General features: G+C 43.4%; 1 protein-coding gene across 3 annotated transcripts in view; it reads left to right on the top strand.

The window, feature by feature from the left end:
- LOC105470532 (dedicator of cytokinesis 1) overlaps positions 1 to 22,579 on the top strand; it is a 546,684-nt gene that overhangs the window by 452,835 nt on the left and 71,270 nt on the right. For all 3 annotated transcript variants that reach the window (XM_011722623.3, XM_011722619.2, XM_071068926.1), the window contains exons 33-37: positions 957 to 1,105; positions 14,404 to 14,489; positions 14,706 to 14,862; positions 20,685 to 20,725; positions 21,891 to 21,981. In XM_011722623.3, the coding sequence (XP_011720925.2) occupies positions 957 to 1,105; positions 14,404 to 14,489; positions 14,706 to 14,862; positions 20,685 to 20,725; positions 21,891 to 21,981 (524 nt within the window). The remainder of the gene's footprint in view (positions 1 to 956; positions 1,106 to 14,403; positions 14,490 to 14,705; positions 14,863 to 20,684; positions 20,726 to 21,890; positions 21,982 to 22,579) is intronic.

Genomic DNA, 22,579 nt, shown 5'->3' with positions numbered 1-22,579 from the left:
CAGCTAAGCCTTCATAATCTCAGACCCGGGTTCAAATCCTGCTCCTCCCTTTCTCTGAACAGCTCGCGGAATAGCTTTGGGAACAGCCCACTTTCCTCATCTGTTTAACAGGTTAAGAAGGTGCCCATCTCACAGGGTTACTGTGAAAATTCAGTGAGCTGATGCTTTCTCCTGAGCTTGTCATGTAAATTGTAAATGCTAGCTAATATGATCGTATTATGATTCACATTTGAAAACTTTTGAGAAACATTTTTCTCAGTTCTTTAAAAATCATATCTGGGACAAGCTAGGTGAGATGAGATACAATAAAGTTGTTCTTTACATAAGCATTTTCCTATCAAACAATAGCTCGAGAAGGTCGAATCACTGCTGTTTTTAGGGTTTCAGCCTCGGATGCCGGCGCCTTGATTTACTTTGATTGGAGTCATTTGGAATGTTGCAGAAATCACTCTCCATTATTTACAGAGGTGTCAAATGGTAAACTCATCTTCATAAGATGTGGGAGATAAAAAGGACCCAAGAGACTATCTGCTCTCTCTCATTTGTCGGCTCCTGTTCCTGTCAGTGTGCACAGAGTTAGAGGCTGAGACTCCCCACTCGCAGCCCCTGCTCTATTCAGAACTGGGAATCAAGCTGCCTGTGTTCTGAATCCGTGTGATAGAATCGGCTGCTTGTAAAACGGTGTTTATCTTCTCTGACAGAGAAGTCATGATTACAGGCTTATATTGCGCAGCTCTTTGAATAGCTTCACTTATAAAATGTGGAATACAGGCCACTTCTTATACTAATGGCTGGGAAAGTTCAAAATCATCATCTGCAGAGAGAATTTGATGCATATTTTCAGGATCCTGCTGCTCAAAGCCACAGTGATCTGTGTTGTGTTGTTTTATCCATTTAAGCCCATTTTAGAATTCTATTTTGCTTTATTTCTGAATACTGTATTTCTTTATTCCAAGGTCAACACAAGATAAAGTTCATTCCAGAAATGGTGGGCCCAATATTAGAAATGACGTTAATTCCCGAGACGGAGCTGCGCAAAGCCACCATCCCCATCTTCTTTGATATGATGCAGTGTGAATTTCATTCGACCCGAAGCTTCCAAATGGTAAGGACATAGATGTGCAGCGAGTGGCCGGGGACATGAAGGAGACAAACCTGAAAACCTTGAAAGAAACTTGTAGACAATTCTAGAGTTAAAGGTGCCAACGTGGAAAACACATTTTCCTACAGCTTGAGACAGAAAAGGCCTGTGATTTTCCTTATTGAAGAAGCTTATCATCCCTTGCACTCAACTTTCGGAAGGATTATTCTGAATTTTTAGCTCTTACTTACTTCTTTTAATCTGGGTTTACTTACACATTCAACCCTGGATAAAAGTCTCTTGCTCCCACTTCTTGGTACGTGCTCTTGTAGAGTGTTTACTCAAAGGTCATGTGTTATATTCTCTCAGTCCGGCTGCTTATTGCAGAATTATGGTATTTTGAAAGCTAAAGTCTTTGCTTTTATTCTCTTAAGTGTGTGTCTTAAGAGACTTAAGGTCTTTTGCCTGTGCGATGAAACTGATGAAAATTCCTCTAAGAAAGTGTATATAAAGTGCTCAAAACATACTGTGCCAAACAGCATGAGGGACCAACTCTGCTGCATAACTTACGCTCAGGAAGTAACAAAATCTCCTGGATCCCAAGAAAATAAGTATATAGTGTTTATGTATTCTTGGGTTGGCACCCACACCCACACATACACAGGCACATCCCCACACACACATACACATGTGTATTCCCACACACACACATACACATGTATATCCCCCACGCACACACACATATCCACACACACATACACATACACATGCACATCCTCACACATACACACATGTATATCCCCACACACATATACACATACACATGCACATCCACACACACACATACACATGTGTATCCCCACACACACATACACATGTATATCCCCCACGCACACACACATATCCACACACACATACACATACACATGCACATCCTCACACACACACACGTATATCCCCACACACATATACACATACACATGCACATCCACACACACACACATACACATGTGTATCCCCACACACACATACACATGTATATCCCCCACGCACACACACATATCCACACATACATACACATGCACATCCTCACACACACACACGTATATCCCCACACACATATACACATACACAGGCACATCCACACACACATACACATGTGTATCCCCACACACACATACACATGTATATCCCCCACGCACACACACATATCCACACACACATACACATACACATGCACATCCTCACACACACATACACATGTGTATCCCCACACACACATACACATGTATATCCCCCACGCACACACACATATCCACACACACATACACATGCACATCCTCACACACACACACACGTATATCCCCACACACATATACACATACACATGCACATCCACACACACACACATACACATGTGTATCCCCACACACACATACACATGTGTATCCCCCACGCACACACACACATCCACACACACATACACATGCACATCCTCACACACACATACACATGTATATCCCCCACGCACACACACATACACATACACATGCACATCCTCACACACACATACACATGTATATCCCCACACACATATACACATACACATGCACATCCACACACACACACACACACACGTATATCCACACACACATACATATACACATGCACATCCTCACACACATACACATGTATATCCCCCACGCACACACACATATCCACACACACATACACATGCACATCCTCACACACACATACACATGTATATCCCCACACACATATACACATACACATGCACATCCACACACACACACACACACGTATATCCACACACACATACATATACACATGCACATCCCCCACACACATACACATGTATATCCCCCACACACACACGTATATCTTCACACACACACACACGTATATCCTCACACACACACACATCCTCACCCACACATACACATGTATATCCACACACGTACACATACACATGTACATTCCCCACACACACATACACATGTATATCCACACACACACATACACATACACATGTATATCCTCACACATACACATGTATATCCCCCACACACACGTATATCCCCCCCACACACATGCACATCCCCACACACACACACATGTGTATCCCCACACATACATACACATGTACATCCCCCCCACACACATGTATATACACATACACATAGACATCCTCACACACACACACACATATATATCCCCACACACATATACACATACACATGCACATCCCCCCACACATACATATGTATATCCCCACACACACACACATATATCCACACACACACGTACATCCCCCCCACACACACATGTATATCCACACACACATACACATACACATCCTCACACACACACATGTACATCCACACACATGTACACATACACATGTACATCCAGACACACACATACACATGCACATCCCCACACACATACACATGTATATACACACACACGTATATCCCACACACACATACACATGTATATCCACACACACATATATCTCCACACACATGCACATACACATGCATATCCCCACACACACATACACATGTATATCCACACACACACACGTATATCCCCACACACATACACATATACATGCCCATCCCCCCACACACATACACATGTATATCCACACACACACACACATATATCCCCACACACATACACATACTCATGCACATCCCCACACATGCACATGGTATGACTTTCTCCTTAGTGTACTAATGGTTTGGCCATGATGCTTTGCAGGAGACCTAGGAGAAGCCCAAGTGCTAGGGAGTCCTCTGAATTGAAAGATACCTTTTAAAAAGTATTATACTGGACCAGATGTGGTGGCTCACGCCTATAATCCTAGCACTTTGAGAGGCCAAGGCAGGCAGATCACTTGAGCTCAGGAGTTCGAGACCAGCCTGGGAAACATGGCAAGACTCCGTCTCTACAAAAAATACAAAAATTAGCCAGGCATGGTGGTGCACGCCTTGGTCAGGGAAATCAAGACTGCAGTGAGCTGTGATCACACCACTGCACTCCCGCCTAGGTGACAGAGCCAGACCCTGTCTCTAAATAAATACATAAAAATTAAAAATTATTATAGCAATTCAAGTCAACATACTAAGCACTTTACATAGATTTTAGAGGAATTTGCAGAAAAATTCCTATAATGAAAGGAAATCAAAACTTCATCAATCAAGATAGTTTAGTGTTGGTAGGATCTAATATTAAAGGGTATATTATCCTTACCCACCTCTGCGGTTTATCATTTAAGGAAGCTTTGAGTAGTTTATAGATTTTCATTGGTCATCTTCATCATATCACACGAAGGCAGCATCCACGAAGCATGATTTTGCTCTTTCGTAGAACAGAAAAGAGAGAGACAAAACCAAAACAGTCTCCACACCGTGAGTGGAAGTTGAGTTTAGATACTGAGGGCAGGGAGACTGAGGTTCACAGGCTTAGCCAGGTATTATCTGGGTCTTCAGCAAATCACTCAGCATCTTTTAAGTCTCCAATTCAAGCTTGTAACCTTGGCATGAAATAGAATCTACCAGAAAGGTGTGTAGTGAGAATGAAATAAAATCAGACCTGTACACCCCCTAGCATGGTGCCCGGCACCGTAAAAGGTGGCTGTGGATGCTGCTGTTCTTTCAGGGCTCAAACCTCCCTTGGTCTGGGTGTTTGTGGAGTGCAGGGGGCAGCCTGCAGGGTGAGCCCCCAGAGGCTGCAGGCCCGTGGGGCCCAACACTGCATACAAACCTGGGCGTGGCCATTTCATTGGGGTTGCTCCTGAAGCCGGGGAGGAGCGCACGGGAGATGAACAGAGTCTGACTGCTGGAGCCATTTCCTTCAACCTTCACATGCCCACAACTGTGCTTCCAAACCCATTGCAGAGGAGCCTAACACCTGGCTAGGGTATCATTATTTGTTTTTTGCACTTTGCTCCACTAGGCAGTTTTTTATTTTTTTGAGTCGGAGATTCACTCTGTTGTCCAGACTGGAGTGCAGTGACGCAATCTCAGCTCACTGCAAACTCCGCCTCCCGGGTTCAAGCGATTCTCCTGCCTCAGCCTCTGAGTAGCTGGGACTACAGGCGTGCACCACCACGCCTGGCTAATTTTTGTATTTTTAGTAGAGACGGGGTTTCACCGTGTTGACCAGGATGGTCTCAATCTCTTGACCTCGTGATCCACCCACCTTGGCCTCCCAAAGTGCTGGGATTACAGGAGTAAGCCACCGCGCCCAGCCCTAGGCAGTTTTTTATAAGGTGACTGTTATTTTCACATTATTCTAACTGTGGACAGTAGGGAGGGCTTTAGTTTAACTTCCCCAGTGTAATATCAGTTGTGCTGGGATGAGTGGTGTTAGTACCTGCCTCCCTTCTTCCTTCCTTTCTCCCTCCCTTTCTTCCTTCTTTCCTCCCTTCCTTCTTTCCTCCCTTCCTTCTTTCCTTCCCTTCTCTCTTTTTTTCCAAGATAGCAGAAGGTCTCCCTGTATTTATTTTTAATAATATTAAAGATAATTCGTTTTCGAAAGAACAGCTGTTTTTGTTTCTCTGGCTCACTCTCAGTCTGTGTATATACAAGGTGTTTGTATAAAGACTGTACTAATACAACATTGTAAATACTATACTTAGATTTTTTTATTAATGTTGTTTCTGTTTGACAATATATCAAAGAGCTTTCCCTTAATTACAACATAGCAACCATGATATTAGTGATATTACTGATGGCATAAAATGAACTATCACTTTCTTGATATAACTGAGCATGTAGGTTGTTTGCAGATTTTCACTGCTGCGAATAACTGTGCAGTGAACACATTCATGCATATAGCTTGAATTTATTTTCAGAGTTTTCCCAGTATACATTCTCATAAATGTAATTACTGATTTCAAATATGTTTGTAACTTTTGATATTATTGCCAAATGGTTTGATGTTAGTACCATAAGATTTGCCCCATCTCTGTAGCGCTGGCACGATATCATGGCCCCAATTTCACTGCCAACTCGTTGGAACTACGAATTATAATTTAAATGCTTTTTCCTAGGCAGAAACTTCATCTGACTTTTTGAATTTTATATAAATCAAGCCCAAAGAAGGACTTTGTGAAAAATTGCTACTAAAGATTCAGGCTAAGGGGGAAAGTGTATTTATATAGATAAATGTCACTAGCACAGAGAACTAAGATCAAAAGTATTTAAAATATCATTCCATTTGTCACTTTTTAAGCAGTCTTTGGGTCAAAATAAGGTTAAGAGCAGTTAGAATAAAGATGAATAAGAGTTTGGTTTCTGAATTGTTCCCCTTTTCCCTCACATTCTTTTGTCTCATGGCTGCCTTGTGGTAGGTTTAAAAAAATCTTACAATAGTCTTCTGAGGAAGTGGTTCATTTTCTCCAATTTGCAGGGGCCCCAGGTTTGCTAGGAAATGGTCTGAAGTTAAGGAGAGCCACAGAATTTGTGCCACCATTTTAAACACTGTCTTCCCATTGGGCTTCACACTCCACCCAGCGTCAGGAAACATCTTTCCAGAAAACCAAACTGTTTTTGAGTAATACCATGAAACAGGTGGTATATTTAGTTCCATCTCATAAACACCAGACTATTTCACAGGCATGAAACATGCCATGCTTGGATGTATGTAAATCCAAGCATAAGCATGAAGACACAGATTCACCCACAAGAAGGACCCACCAAGCGTGGTCAGCTCCCTGAACTGTTGGTTCACAGTCACCTGTTTTATCTCTGTTGTCATCTGCTTGAACCTCTGCAGACAAGGGATAGCGTACATTAAAGATCTTTAACATGAAGGCAGAAAAACTAACTCGTGTTTTAGAAAAATCTCTCTTGGATGTGAATCTGCTTCTGTGATTGGGAAAAGATCAGTTTTCTTCTGTTTGATGTGCCCAGCTCAGCTTCCCAGCTGGAATGCCCCAAGCCTGCAGCGTCGTCCCCTTTTCTGCCAGTCTCCTTGTCACTGGGTTTTCCGGCTGTGGGTCGTGCTGGCCTGGCCTTTGCTTGCTCCCCTGGCCTCCGTGGCAGTCGTTTGTGAAGCTTCATCAATCCTCCCTCTGTCTCGTCTGCAGCCTCCATCCTCTTTGCACAGTCACCATTGCACTAGGCCAGGATTATTCCTGGGCCACAGCATTTGTCTCTTGACTTACTCTATCTACGTTTTCTAAGTCGTTTCTGCCCCCAGTTCCACTCGTCCCTCAGCTGGTCTTCTGAAGCACAAGGGATGGCACCTATTCTTTGTTGGTGATGTGGGCGAATGTGTAGAGTGGGCATGTGTGTGGCGCATTGGTGCAGGGCTGGCCCCACCTGCTTCTCCATCCATGAGCTTCTGGGCTGGGGATGGTCGGCTGCTGCCTAACTCCTCTGCCACAAGCCCAGTTACCTCACCTTATTAGTCACCTCAGCAAGGGCTTAAGTTGCCTCCACTTTAATAGCAGATGTGCAAACCCTACTGGAGTCGGGGGGAAGACATTAGGGGGTTTGTTTTTACAACACTTTAGTGTTTTGAACCCATGATAGAGCTTACTTTTTAAAGGTTGCTATGTCTTTTGGAGTGGAGCTGTTAATGTGCTACTGTTTGTGAAGTATGAAATAATATGTATGTCCAGGTTGTATTTTACTCTTACAATTGGAGTAGAGAGGAGACCTGCTGGATTCAGAAGAAAAACCTGCTATTTTACTCAAGATTAAACTGCACCAAACCATTACTGGAATTTTAAAAGCATGTGTTACAAATGGGCTTTTCTAACATTGCCTGGAGTTTCTGCTCTCGTGCTCGCTCTTCAGCCGCAGCGGAGGGCATCTCATTAGAACTTTCTTTCCCTTACACCTCCTCAAGAGCCTGCTGATTTCCTGTCTCCACTTGTGCAAGAAAGAGCACAAATTTTCCTTCAGAATAGACTCAGCCTCGCCCTTATCCTGCTTCTCCAGGGTCCGTGTGTTGAGGGGGCTCTCTTGGCGGCAGGATGGGGTGACATGGAGTTATCCTTTCGTGGGCCATGTCCTCCTTGTGGCCTGGGACACTCTGTCCAGAGCTGCAGTGAGTGCCTTAGGTCAGCTTGACAGCACTCGCTCTGGGGAGGTGGCGATGAAGCTCCACGAAAGGCTCCAGGCTGAAGGTCCCTGATGCTAGTGGAAGCCCCCTGTGAAGGGCCGTGCTGGGCAGGGGCTGGGCCAGACAGAAGCCTGTGAGATGGGAGGCCCCCAGATTGCACAGTGGCCGTGAATTCTTCTTAGAAATCCCTCCTACCTTCAAAGTCGTATGTTTCACTGTGGGCTGGGTCCACAGCCATAGAGCTCCAGTCCACTGACAGAAAGGCGCTCCCAGCGACTGGACGCTGCGTGACGCTCTAGCAGTCTCACACCTCTCTCCCATCCCAGCCCTGTTTGTGTACGGCCAGGAGGCTGCTGCCTGTGGAGGGATTTCTTTTCCTCCTAGTGCTTGTAGTGTGGATACTGCAGGCCGAGGGAGGTGGGGATACATGTGGGAAGCCCCAGTGGATGCCTACTGTAGCCATGCCCCTGAGGTGGCCCCCAGCCCTGTGGCTGCTGTCATCAGCCATTCCCTACATCACTGGGCACTCTTGTGCCACTTCCCTGCCCTGTCCATACTCAAGGCCACTGTGGACATCTGGGGCCTCCTAGGCATCTGTCTGTCCAAGTTCCTGCCAGAACATGGCCCTTCACAGGGGAAGTTCCATTAGCATCAGAGACCTTCCGTCTGGAGGCTTTGGCAGAGCTTCATCACCACCTCCCCAGAGCCAGCTCTGTCAAGCTGACCTAAGGCACTCACTGCAGCTCCTCAGCAAAAACCCATTTCTCATCTCTTCTGCCTCTTTTGTCTCTGAGTGCTCCAGCTGCCTGTGGTCATCCTGGCTCTTCCAGCACTTTCTGTGAATCTTTTTATGATCCGGATGCCCCAGCCCTTCTCCTGACTCATTCCTCCACTGCTGCTTCTTTCTGTCCTGGTGCCTAAGGGCACATTCTCTGCCCCCTTTCCTTACAGCTGGCCAACTCCTCAAGACACCACCACAGCTGTGGTCATCCCACCCCCTCGCCCTGTCCCCACCCGAGTCCAGAGAGTAGCATGTTTACCCCTAAACTCAGGACTCCAGGAATCTCCACTTGTTTGAAAGGAGAGATCCTCCTTGCTAAGATTTCGGAAGTGAGAAGCTGGCAGGGGAGATATGGAGAGGTACTGGGGTCTTCATGTCCCTTATCCCATCCACCTGGACGAGCCTGCCCGTGGTCACAGGAGATGAGCCCGCCCCTGGCCTTAAGCTGACTCTCCCTACCTCACCAAGAACCCTGCCCTGCCATGGACCACACTCCAAGTCTCACCCTCATACTGGATTTTGCTTCATAATAAAAAGCATACTTTTAAATTCCCTCCTGGCATCTTTTTAAAGAATTCCATTTGTTATGCCTTTGGAAAATACAGAACTAACAGCTGAGAATTGCAGCAAATGACCATGTGGGCCATAGACCATTAATAAAAATGGAATGGAAAAAGCTGCCCAGCAAAAATAATATTTTCAATCATGGAGCTATTTTCTGTCATCTTTGTGAGGCTCAGTAAAATGCTCCACAACTTCCAGAAATTCCCATTTAGTCCTAACAGTATTAGAACATGAGTAATCTTCATGTCATCAGTGTTGCCAGGCTCCTGTTTGAATAATCTCTTCACGCTGCCCGTGCCGGTAACCAGAAGCCAGTAATTGAATAGCCGGGTGAATGTCGTCGGCTTCTGCCACTTGGTGGAAAGGCCAATGTATTTTCCACTGTAATATGAATGTGAATGAGTTTGGTAGCAATTTTGTCTTGTTTATTCTTTAATTCATTGGGATTTTATTTGTTGGTTTGTTTATTTTTGCTTTCGATGTCAAAATAATTCTTGCCTAAAGAGGAAATATGGCACAAGAGGCTTCTGTTTCATTGAATCCAGACCCAAAGATGGTCTGAGAGGCCATGGAAACCAATATCGTTGACTCCAGGAGCAGTGACTATATTGAATTCCATTCTTAAAAGCCCTCCAGCAAAGAGATTCTCAAACTTCCATAATCCCCTTTAACCAAATTAAACAGGACTAATTTTGAGGCCATGTTCCCAGACTCCACTGGAATTGCATGCAGCCCTAAAGTCACTCTGATCTGTGTCGTGTAGATGTAAGGAGCCGCTGCACCTGTCACAGGCATCAGCAAGGTGTCATGTATGCGATGGACAGCTCCCAGCCAGGCAGCTCCACATGAGTGGCGCTGGGTCCTCCAGGCTCATGAGTGTTTCACAAGAGCTCCAAGGTCAGCAAGCCCCCTGCTTGGTGGACGTAGGAGGATGTGGAGGTTTTTGAATGTGGGATGAAGTGCCACTGATTAATTAAGTGTGTAATTAAGTTTTCGGAGCAGTTAGGCAAGAAGAATGCTCTATATATAAAGATATGAATGTGTCTGAGCACAGGAGCTCAAGGCTGAGTGAACTCAGTCCTGAGTTCCACCCAGATGCAGTCCAGCAACTTTCTCCCGCCCACCTCCTCCTGCACATCCTCAAGGGGTAAGGTGTGGTTGTGCAGTTTCATCAGATTGGCGCCATTCCGGGGAGAGAAGGCAGAGGGAGTCTGATTCCTTGGTGCCCTCTGAAACCAGGAGGTGGTCCAACACCATGCCCCTGCCTGCAGTATCTTCTGAGCATTTTTTCTTTAAATACAGGAGAAACTAGAGCACTCTGGGCAAACAGCAGCATTGTACTAAGGTTTATTTGTAAAGGGTCAAATAAGCCCTTCTGCTAATGTACTTAGCAGACCATGTCCATAGATTTCAGATTTCACCCAGCTCTTGAGGACCTCGGAGCCCCCCGTCAAGGTGGTGAGTGATCTGTGCAAACCTTTCCGCCCTGGCGCAGCCTCCTGCTGCACTCCCACAGAACCCTGGAGCTCTTCTATTATGTAAAGCGTGGTCCTGGCTGGCTGGCAAGTGCAGGCTGATTTTAGACATTACAGACGTATAAAATTATAAATGCATTAGTAAGAATAGTAAATCTCACCCAAAACAAAAATTATGCATTCCAAACCACATATAATTGGCTTTTGGATTAGCACTACTGGGATCCTTCTCTCCATGACCTTTCAGATAGGTGCCATAGCCTATGGTTAACTGTGGCAGTGAGTGGCAAAAGCAGTGGTTCCTTTTCAAGTTAATTGAATTAACAAGATGTCAATACCGCTTTGAGCTCAGCCCCCTGATTCCATCACGTTCAATTTAACAGCAACTTTCCGAAAGGCCTTCTGTCCATAAGTGTTCTCTTGTTTCATGTTCTCAGAGGGCCGCTGGTATCAGACGCTTAGAGACTCTCTGTTCAGTGTTTTAAGTTGGACACCCTGTGAATATTTTTGTAGCAATATTAGTGATTCAGAAAAGAGAAGAAAATACAATGGTTTTGCTTATTATGTGAGTGAGCCTCTGCCACCTTTTGAGCAACGCAGGAAACCCTTGCTAATTTTATCCCAGCCACAGAGAACCTTGTTGCAAATCAGCAGACAATGTGCATTTACGAGGAAGATAATAAGCATGATTTTTATAAAACCAGCTCTGCTCTATCAGCAAGTGTACTGTCTCCAATTTAGTGGGACAGGATCATTTCATTCTGATTATAGTAACAGTTCACAGCACACTAGCGAATCAATTCGAGTGTGTTCTGTAAAAATTAACGAGGATCCTAGAATTGGAGGCTAGCTGTAGATCTCTGGTATTGAATTCTTGCTAATAAACAGAATAGGGTAGCCAGGTGTTTGTGTAAATTACTTAGTTTGGACTAGGGTTAGCAAAATTAGAATCAGCTGTGTTGTGATGGACTTAACATTCATCCACTTTTTTTGGAAATCATTAACTTCTTCAGTCAAAATTTGATCAGCAGCACAGCCAGGTAGCTGTAGCTTCCCCATTGCCGGTGTTTGTGACAACTAGATTTACGTGGAAGCAGAGAAAACATGCCGTTTTCATAACCTACACTCTGCGTTCAGATCCCTTCGGATTGACCAGTGAGGAGCGATTTTAAATGCTTGTGTGTTTGCCCATGTTTCTCTGCACCTTTCTCTGCATTCTCGGTACCTTTCGTGTTGTCTGTACTCATTAAACATACGTGAAATTGAATCATGTTTTGATTAAATTTAATTTAATTTTGTGTCTTTATTATCTGTCCTAAAGCATCAGCCCTCATCAAATATTTAGTCTTTGAAGTCTGTCTGGATCATGCCACCACCTGGGAGATGGGACTGCCTTGAAATGCCAACTTTTGGGCTACTACCAAGTGTTCTCCCTTGTATCTGATTCCAAAAAGAACTACCTTTTGCAGAATTATTTTCTGTAAAGAGCAGGATAGTGGTGTTTAGTATCAAAAGGTTGTTATTTTACGGTAAAAATCGTTAATGTGAGATTTCAGGTGAAAAAAATAAAGCAAGTCATTCCTCCTTCAATAGAACCATCTGTCTATGCTGCTAAAATCCCTCAACTTCTTAGGCCAGACAGAATCAAAAAGAAGTGTTTATTTGGGGGAAGAGACCGTGGAGAAGATCAAGAAGAAAATTGGAGAGATTCGCTAAGGTCCAGGTTCTGGGAATGTTACTGAGTCCTTGATGTCAGGCAAGAATCAATACTTCTCTCCAGCCCTGAAAGCCTGTGTTTCATCTGTAGTGTGATACAGCTGTGGCTTTGGGCAGTGTGTACTGATCAAGGACAGGCAGGGCGTCTGTGTCCATTTCGAGGCCCCTCCTTGGGTATCACCACTCCTTGCTTTTTGCTTCTCAGGGGGCCATAGTCACCTGCTCCTGCTGGGGCATCCCCAAGTCTCTGGTGCCCACAGTGTCTGTCACAGGCACTCTGGATGAGCTATTTTCACTTCTGGGCTTGGCTTGGCCAAGAATGCAGGTTGTGATTTATCAACCCTGTAGACCACTCCTTTGCTGACATATTAAGCCCTCTCCAGCTTTATCCAGTCTAAGCACTTTGTCCAATCTAAGTTGGTCTAAGACCAACTGTATTCAATAGTTTCTATACACACAGCACATTCATTCCATTACAGCATCAAAGGCACTGTTTGAGGTTTTGGGGCTGGCTAGAGCAATGACCAAAGGAAAATTCTCCCTCTCACTCAGCTTAAATTCCACTGGGATCCTAATAACAGTGGATGGCTTGAGCATTGTTGCCTGAGAAAGTAGGTGATTGAACATGGCTTTAAAGAGATCCTGGAGACCCTTGCATACATGCCCGTGGTGTACCTGCTTTCTGAACCCTGAATTCAGCTTTCTTCAATTCTTCCTTTGTCTATCTTCCTTCAGTTTAGAGTGTGCATGTCTCATATTTATGTGAACAAACAATCTCACAGCCCTTCCTTGCTACTGGCACAAGTCAATGGTAATTCAGGGTCCCCTGCAACATGGCTGATCACCAGGCCAGAGTCCCAGTACTGAGGTGGCTGTGAACTCTGCCAGGGACGGGGAACTGGGCAGTGAGGATGGAGAAAACACGTCCATTGTTATTGAGGTTTTTTTCAGCCTGATCAGACGCTTGAAGACGTTTTAGAGATTTCCACCTCCCCAGAATTTAGAGTTTTTCTAAAAGCATGGATCTGAGACATAACTAGCTGATACTGGCAACCCTTCTGCACCCTGATTCCCAGGAAATTTAATCAGAAGCTTGGGGATGGAGGATCGGCTGGAGATGGACCTTCTTGAGGTGCCTGCTGGTCTGTCTTTAGGAACGTTGCTCCTCTTGCTCTTTAGAACATTTTTTCAGCCAGAGTGAGGTATTTCACTATGATCTATCAAGGAATGGCAGCTAAGTGGCCCCTAGGATGTTTTCAGATTGCCGAGAACTCTTCACTGGCAGGAGAAACACCATCTGTTCATTTCAGGAACCAACGAGCTATTTTGGATGTTACGTGTTCGTAGAGATGAAATTTGAGACTTTTTTCCATGCTGCGCTTTGATTTTTTTTTTTCCCCCTACAGTTTCCTTGTCTTTCTTCCCCTGGTTCTTGCTCCTGCTATCAGGACATGCATGTTCAGGCTCCATTAACCAGAAAAGGAAACGGAAGGTCCCCCTGTGGCCGGGGATCATCAGAAACCTCCAGGGGTTCTGTGTTGGCAACTCTTAAATGAGGCTTCAAAGGCAGAGGGTAGCGTCTGGGATGATCTCTCTTGTTGATTTATGTGCTATTGACACTCAAGTCAGAAAATGAAATACCCGCCATGCTGATTATTTACGCTTCCTCTGTTTAATTATAGTTTGAAAATGAGATCATCACCAAGCTGGATCATGAAGTGGAAGGAGGCAGAGGAGACGAACAGTACAAAGTGTTATTTGATAAAATGTAAGTGTTGATTAGCAGTGGGATTTATGTCGGAGAGATATAGAGCTCTATATCTCTCAGGGAGAGATAATTAGGGAGACCGTAATTAGACTACAATGAACTTTGTAGCCCAGAAATAATTAAAATGTGTTAATAATGGAAAATAGTTAAAATTGCACCTCCGTTGAGTTTCTTTTTCTGAGTGTGATTAACAAGGTGTGTATAATTATTTTTCAGCCTTCTGGAGCACTGCAGGAAGCATAAATACCTCGCCAAAACAGGAGAAACTTTTGTAAAACTCGTTGTGCGCTTAATGGAAAGGCTTTTGGATTATAGAACCATCATGCACGACGAGAACAAAGAAAACCGCATGAGCTGCACCGTCAATGTGCTGGTGAGTGAAAGGTTAATCACGTGTTTTCAGTTCTCACAGCACACCAGGAACTGAAGCAGGGAGTGCCCCAGCCCTTATCTATGACAGTCAGCCACGAAGCTTTCCACGGCAGAACAATCTCCTTTACTTGTTTCCTCATCTGTTGCAGGGAAGGAATCATAAAGTTGTCCACTCTGAATAAGTCTGTAAAATGTCCCATCTCTGGACGTTTTAACATAGCTCTCCTTGTCATTGTGAATGATGAGTCATCGTATTTTGCAGCCAGGGTAGTGCCTCCTTGATTACACCCTTAAGGCTTTGTGATTAGGAGACTATAAACGCATGCTATGTAGTAGGTAGGCTGAATGGTGGCCTCAAAAGTAGATCCATCCCCCAGTCCTTAGAACCTGCGAATGAGACCTTATTTGGAAACAAGAGGCCCTGCAAATATAATTAAATTAGGAATCTCAGATGGGATTATCCTGGATTACCTGCAAGGGGAGTGGAGAGGTACTAGCTCCAATGACAGGTGTCCTCATAAGAGACAAAAGAGGAGAAGACACAGAAGCAGAGGCTAGACCTTGTGAAGATGGAGGCGGAGATTGGAGGGATGCAGCCTCAAGCCAAGGAATGCCATGAGCCACCAGAAGCCTGAGAAGGCCAGGAAGGATCCTCCCCTAGAGCTTTCTAGGGGAACGTTGTCCTACTCACACCTTGATTTCAGATTCTGGCCTCCGGAACTGTGAGAAGAAACATCTGTTGTTTTAGGTTTGTGGTAATTTGTTACGGCAGCCACAGGAAACCAGATCTGGGCACCATGGAGAGCAGACGCCTGGGTGACCTTGGCTGCTGCCATCTGTCTGCCTTTTGCATTCCTGCTGTTGCCCTGATACAGCTGGGTTCTGTGGACACCACCTTCCTGGTGTCGTTGTGGTCCCTAATCCAGGAAATCCATTAGTACTGATGAGCTTCTGGGAAGCTTTGCGACAAGCTCAGCTCCCGGCCAGCCTCATGGCTCTCAGCAGCCTCGTGACTCCCACAACCTGGCTCCAGAGCTCTCTGCTTCTCCCTTCGCTGCTTCTCTTATAAGGAAACACAAGGGCTGACTCCTGGCCGTAGTAGGGCTTTCCTCAAGTTTCCTTGCCTGTCCCATGGCAGGAATGCAAGAAAATACTACTCCTGCTTTGCTCTGCTTACCTCCCTTCTCTTCCCAGCCACTGGCCTCTGGATTTCAGAGTCGCCAATAACATTTAGATACATAGCCCTCACTGCCACATCCACCTTGTATGTGGACTTGTGGGTGCTTTATGCTCACGGAAATGGACTTCTGTGCCAGGAGGAACATGACACATCATTCATTCTTTAAAAAGCCAGAGTTGTGTGGATTAAAAAGATAAACGAAAAGGAATACTTTCACTTTTCATCGACTGTGGTATCAGTGCTGGATCTGTGCTTTGCCATGAGGAATTTCACAGCTAAAAGATCATGAGCAGTCTTCGCCCCTTCATCCCGTGGCTGGACAACCTGGTTAGGCTAATGATAAGCATTTCTCTAACACGTTTTCCTTTCCTTAAAAGTCTAAATATAAGGAACCAGTTTTTGGTCTAGCGTGTAGAGCTTGCAAATTGTCACTCCCGTCCTCACAACAAGAAAAAAGCTGAATAAATGGAAAACAATCAACAATTATTAGTTCCATCTTCTTAGATCCATAGACAAACTTCTGACCCCAAAGTCAGAGAAACAAGAAGATACAGAGAACCACAGGGTGGAAGCCCAGGAACAGAAACCACCACTGGAGCCGGTACTGGATTCCTTTTACCCAGTCCATCATACTCGCTTTCAATGTATTATCACAATGCACACTAAAGACAGAAACACAGTGAAGAGGCAGAGCAGGCATTAGAACCAGACTCTGATATGGCAGAGGTTTTGAAATAATCAGAGCTGCAATTTAAAATAACTGTGATGAATATCCTGAGGGCTCTAGTGGAAAAAGTAGATAAAACACCAAAGAAGATGGGTAAAGCACTGCAACAGTGCGAAGAATGCCTCTGATGGTCTCGTCGATCAACTGGACACGGAAGAATCTGTGAGCTTGAGAAATCTGAATGTTTGCAGATCCATCATAGTGTCTTAGGCTACTGTCGAAATTACTGGCCTCTGATGTCTGACCCTGAGGTCTGGGCCGTGACTGTGTTTGTCTTCATATTCGCCTGGAGACTGAGCAAGGGGTACAGCAGCAAGCTCTGCCCCAGGTCAGTTGGTTTGATCTTACAGACAGGAAAGAACCTGGCGCTTGCTTCACTGTCTTCTTGCATTCCAGCCAGCGTTCAAAGTAATGTATTGTCCTGGTGCCAATGTAATTGACGTGAAATAGGAACCAGTATTTTTCTATGGGAAGGAAAGGGAGACCTTTACAAAATCCTTCCCTATTATGGACATAACTTTTTAGTGTTCCTCCTAATCCTTAAGGGGATCTAAGAGGCTGATAAGTGCCCAGAAGGAAGAATTATCAATAAGTTTTTTAGTTTTCCGACTTTGATGATTGAGTCTTCTATTTGTTTTAAGCAAGATCTCTTAGGTTCACAAGGATGTGAAACAGTGGAGAAATGGTGGTGTGCTCTGAATATGGGCTCTTGTCACCTGAATCTAGGGTCAGGAAAAAAAACTCTTGTATTAAAACCTATATTCACACTTTCTAATGTGAACTTGTGTTCCTCTTTCATTCAGAGCCTGCCTCAGTGCCCATGTACTGTTACTGTGGTCGGCACTTGCTCAGTTTTAACTAAGAAATACACCCAGGGTTCTCAAGATTATCTGACATTATTAACTTTCTTCAAATGGGAATGTCCTGAGTCATTTAGTGAAAAGTCAAGTGTTATGTTCTTAACCATTTCCTGGGGATGGTAAAATGGATCCCAACGGTCACCGTTTTTTCATTTAGAAAATAAATCTGTGGAATAAAGAGAAACAAGAAACCAGAGTTTTAAAGATAGGTAGCTAGGTGTCCTAACCATAAATACTCACCGCCCAGCTCCATTTCCTGGTCAAGTTTTCCCTTTCCTCCTGGTACTTTTATTACAGCAGCAGAGTTTAATAGGGATGGGTATGTATAACCATCTCTAAATGAATATAGATGTATAGATATTAGAGATGTATAAAATATACTCTTTTAGTCACTAAGAAAAAATGAAGCCTAAAGTTAAAAAATTAAATAAATAAAATGAATATAGAATTTACTGATGCTCTTTAAGTCTGTTGCCAAGTTTTCTTTAGAACCAGCTTTGTGGTTTCTTACCAAAACACAGTTAGTGGAACATTGTAAGCTGTGTGAGCTCCTTCACGTCCTATTTTTTTGCCCTTAAAAGAACAAAAATGGGATCGAGTACAGTGGCTCACACCTATTGCACTTTGTGAGGCCAAGGAGGGAGGATCACTTGAAGTCAGGAGTTTGAGACCAGCCTGGCCAACATGGTAAAACCCTGTCTCTACTAAAAATACAAAAATTAGCTGGGTGTGGTGTTGGTGCCTGTAATCCCAGCTACTCGGGAGGCTGAGGCAAGAGAATAGCTTGAACCCGGGAGGCAGAGGTTGCAGTGAGCCCAGATCACACCACTGCACTTCAGCCTGGGCAGCAGAGGTAGACTCTGTCTCAACAACAAAAGAAGAAAAATGAAAATGAAAAAGCAAGAGATGTGAGCAGTCACGCTCCTTGGCCACCTAAGTCCCCAAGACATCCCCTGCAAGGATATCTGCATGTATATTGGATCTTGGATATATATTTGTAATTCTTTAACTAGGATTTCACTGACACCTCATAATCGAGCATCTTTAATTATTGGTCACTAACGTTGCTGAGTGTCACTTACTTCTTCTGTGCAGTCATCCACACATCCCATCTCTGAGACGGGTAGACTTGTCATTACTTTGCAGATGCCGGTTACTTCTCTTCATGGCCCCGTGACAAGGCTAATTAAATGCAGAGTGGGGTCCGGTATTTTTAAAATCTTGGTCTCTGTTTTAGTCCAAAATGGAAATATAATTCTGATGTCTGCGTTCTGAAAGATCAGTGCCTAGCGGTGGATTGGAGTTGGGGGGCCGGTCCCAATGGGGTTCCTCTGGGAGCTGAGCTGCAAGCTTGGCACAGACGTCAGTCAGCCCTGGTGTGGGGGGACTTGAGAGACAAGGCTGCCCGCGGAGCCCAGGAGGAGTGGGAGCACCGCGTGGACGTTTACGTAAGAAACACAAAGGTTTTATATAGAAATTGGGATTGGAGATGAGTGTACTTCGGTTGTGGAGAGGTTTTGAAGTCCTAGGAAGGGAACAGGACTCAGCACAGGCAGAAAATAGAAGACATTTCGTATCTCCGAGAGAGGAATGAAGGTCGCATGATATTGCCGTTGTGAAATTGTAAAGAAAAATGATCAAAACCTGAGAAAGGATTAAAAATACGAGTAGAGAAGGGGCTGATGTGAAACCCTGGCTTGTAAATACTGGCAAGATTGAGTTGGAAATGAAGGACTTATCGTCTGCCTTTGATGCAGATTCTCTTTGTTGCGACGCTGAGTTGTCTGCTGAAAATATCCTCATTACTGAGCCGTGTCATATGAACTGGAGGACATTAAAATGTCAGAGGCAACGAAACTTGAAAATCTTGGTGCATTTTTCTAAATGTGCCCCCGCTTATTTTCTAGACTTATCATTTCTTTTCAGAGACATCAATTGTAGAAGCACTGCTGGGTTTGCTCATGAAATTAAAGAGCCTACACCATTTTCTTGGATAATTGCATGTCTCTGTAATGGCGATACTCACTAGTTACTTCAGGCTCCAATTCTAGAGAACTAACATCGTTTTTAGGTGCTAAATTGCACATTGAAAGTGACTCTGATGTTTCCTTACCTTAGGCCTTGTTAGGTGACTTCTGTGCCCTTCCGGTGGCTCCTGTGTGAAAAAGGTTTTAAAGTGTTTATGGAGATGTTCACCTTAAGAAATATAATTTTGATAGAAATACTATTGCTCAACCAGACGATATTTTCCAGTAAAGATGTAGAAATAATCCATTGGTTTTAATCTACTAACTAAGCTTTCTCCATCAGTGTTTATACACAGGGATCTTTTTCAGAGGCAGCCCATATTTTTTTTTTTACTTAACCGTGGTCTGGAAGGTTTGTCTGCCTGGAACAGTGCTATCTACCGGAAAGTTCTGGGATAATGGAACGGTCTTGTGTCTATACTGTTTGATACAGTAACACTAGCCCCGTGAGGCTGTTGAGCACTCCAAGCGTGGCAAGTGCAGCTGGGGGAAGTGAATTATTTATTCAGTGTTAATTAAATTTACTTTACCTTTTAATATATGTCTTTAATATATTGGCTAGTGTATTCATACCTCAGATCTATATTATCATATTGTCTTTTTTGCTGAGGCTGGGCCCAGAAAGCTTTAAATCATGTTGATGATGCTTATTTGCTTATTCCCAAATTTGGGATATTTATTTATGTATTAGTTTGTTCTCATAAGATTACTATGGCTAAGATATCACATCTTCATGTCTTTTTGGGTAATACTTTGTTTTAACTAAAGACAAGTGACTTTCAAGTGATAGGAGTTGATTTTAGTCGTTATAGTGTTCAGTGTAGAAATGGAATTGTGTTTGACTAGCAAAAAATAAAAGTGAAGAACCGTGTAAGATGGTTTGTCAATTTATGTGAATTTATGATTCTGATCCGAAGAGCTCGGTCCATTTGGGCATGTTTGACAGAAGATGAAGTATCTTGAATTTTTAATGTGCATGTGACACCTTTTGTGGAACAGATTTCTTAAGACAGTATTATGGTTTTTCAGAATTTCTACAAAGAAATTGAAAGAGAAGAAATGTACATAAGGTATGTATGCATCACACTTGTTTGCATGTTAATTATAAATAATAATATATGTTGTATGCTTACCTATGCTGAGAAATGTGTTATAGCCACAGAGGTTTATTTTGTAGAAAATTGCGAAACGTATAAGGTAGAGTTTGGTGGAGCTCCCGGATACATTCTCAGCCCTCGTGCAGCCCTCGTGCAGCCCTCGTGTTGTCCAGACTGGTGCTGAGTTCTTGGTGGTCACCTTTAGTCAACTCAGAAGCAAAACTACTAATAATTGTTTCGCAGCGTTTTGTCCCTGTTGACCAACTCTTGTGGCCCTTTTGCAAAAAGATAAGCACATACATTTTAATGTTTCACAGTAAGTTATATGATCCAGTGAGAAATCCAGTTATAACTTTACCAGACATAGGTGACTTATAATTTTTCAGTCTGCTGTTAGTTAACGGATGCCCTAGTCCCATGTTTTTTATGTCTTCCATGAAGAAGAGAAATGTTTTGCACTGCCTGCTGGATTTTGCTTCCCTACTCACCTTGCTCCCTGAAGTGAGGGACTGTGATTGAGCCCCTCTCTCGGTTACTTCTAAAGTCTAGTGTCAAATAATTAGGAAGATTACTACTCTGGAGACTAGGAGAAGGTTGTAACCTACGCAGCATGAGTTTTTAGTGATGTGTTTATTACACTGAGTGTGGTTGTCTAATTTTCTATTTCTAGGTTTTTTTATTTCTCCTTTTTAAAAACATACTATATGAATTTAATAACTCAGTTACCTGTATTTCTTTATGGCAAAGAAATTCTTTTGATCACATTGACTGTAACCATTGGAGCTCTTTATTCTGATGGATTTGTAGTTTTACAGATTTCGTTGTGCATTTGGACTCAGTAGAAATGTAGGAAATCACAATCAAGCATTGGGTGTCTCATTAAAAATGTTTAAGGGAAAATGAAAAGGAATGAGAAATTTAAAGGAAAATTCTACCTTTGTGTATCATCTTTATCTTCTTCCTGAGTTTTTCTTAGTGCTTTCTGTACCAAAAGTTTTTAAGGCATTATGAATTATGAACATTGTAAAAAGAAAGTATAGCTGTGATTTACTGTTGAACATAGAATTTAGCTCTTGCAGTCCTCAACACAAATTATTTAGCGACATTTTAAGAACATACCTCTGTTTTCTTGTCTCAGGTATTTGTACAAGCTCTGTGACCTGCACAAGGAGTGTGATAACTACACCGAGGCGGCTTACACCTTGCTTCTTCATGCAAAGCTTCTTAAGGTAATGTCAATTACATGATGATTCCATTGTTATACATTCTAAGAGTATTGAGAATTTTATTTTTCCATGACAAATTTTAGTAAGTATAACTTAAGGTTTTATGAAATTGACTAAGTAAATGCAAGGATACAATCAAAAAAATTTAGGAAGTACTTTGGTTAGAAATTTGTCCCTTCTGAATGCAGATTTAATTAGATGTCGTAGCAAGTGATCACTAAGCATTGTAAACTCCCATCACTTGGCTGTGAGCTGACAGCAAGTTAGAGATTCTACAATTCCTTGTTCAGGACTAGAGGACTCCAGGATGGTGAAGAACAATATCAAGAAGGAATTTTCCTGGTAGAACAGCTAAGAGGTAGGATGCGACACACCCCTAATTGTCTTAGTAAAGAGTTAGGGACCAGATCATGACTTTTCACTCTATCAGTTCACGTTGAGACCTTCTGCTAGCGCTCTCTGCCTGATTCTTCTAAAGAGTGTTGCTCTAGCACAGGTCTGGCATGACAACTGTCAACTCTTAGTGGTTCTTTTATTACTCAGATGGCTTCAGACATTGACTTCCTTTGTTTACAGTGATGGATGGATGGATGGATGGATG

The sequence above is a fragment of the Macaca nemestrina genome, chromosome 9 (genome assembly GCF_043159975.1).
Source record: "Macaca nemestrina isolate mMacNem1 chromosome 9, mMacNem.hap1, whole genome shotgun sequence".
Classification (NCBI taxonomy): domain Eukaryota; kingdom Metazoa; phylum Chordata; class Mammalia; order Primates; family Cercopithecidae; genus Macaca; species Macaca nemestrina.
This window is presented reverse-complemented; position numbering and strand designations above follow the sequence as displayed.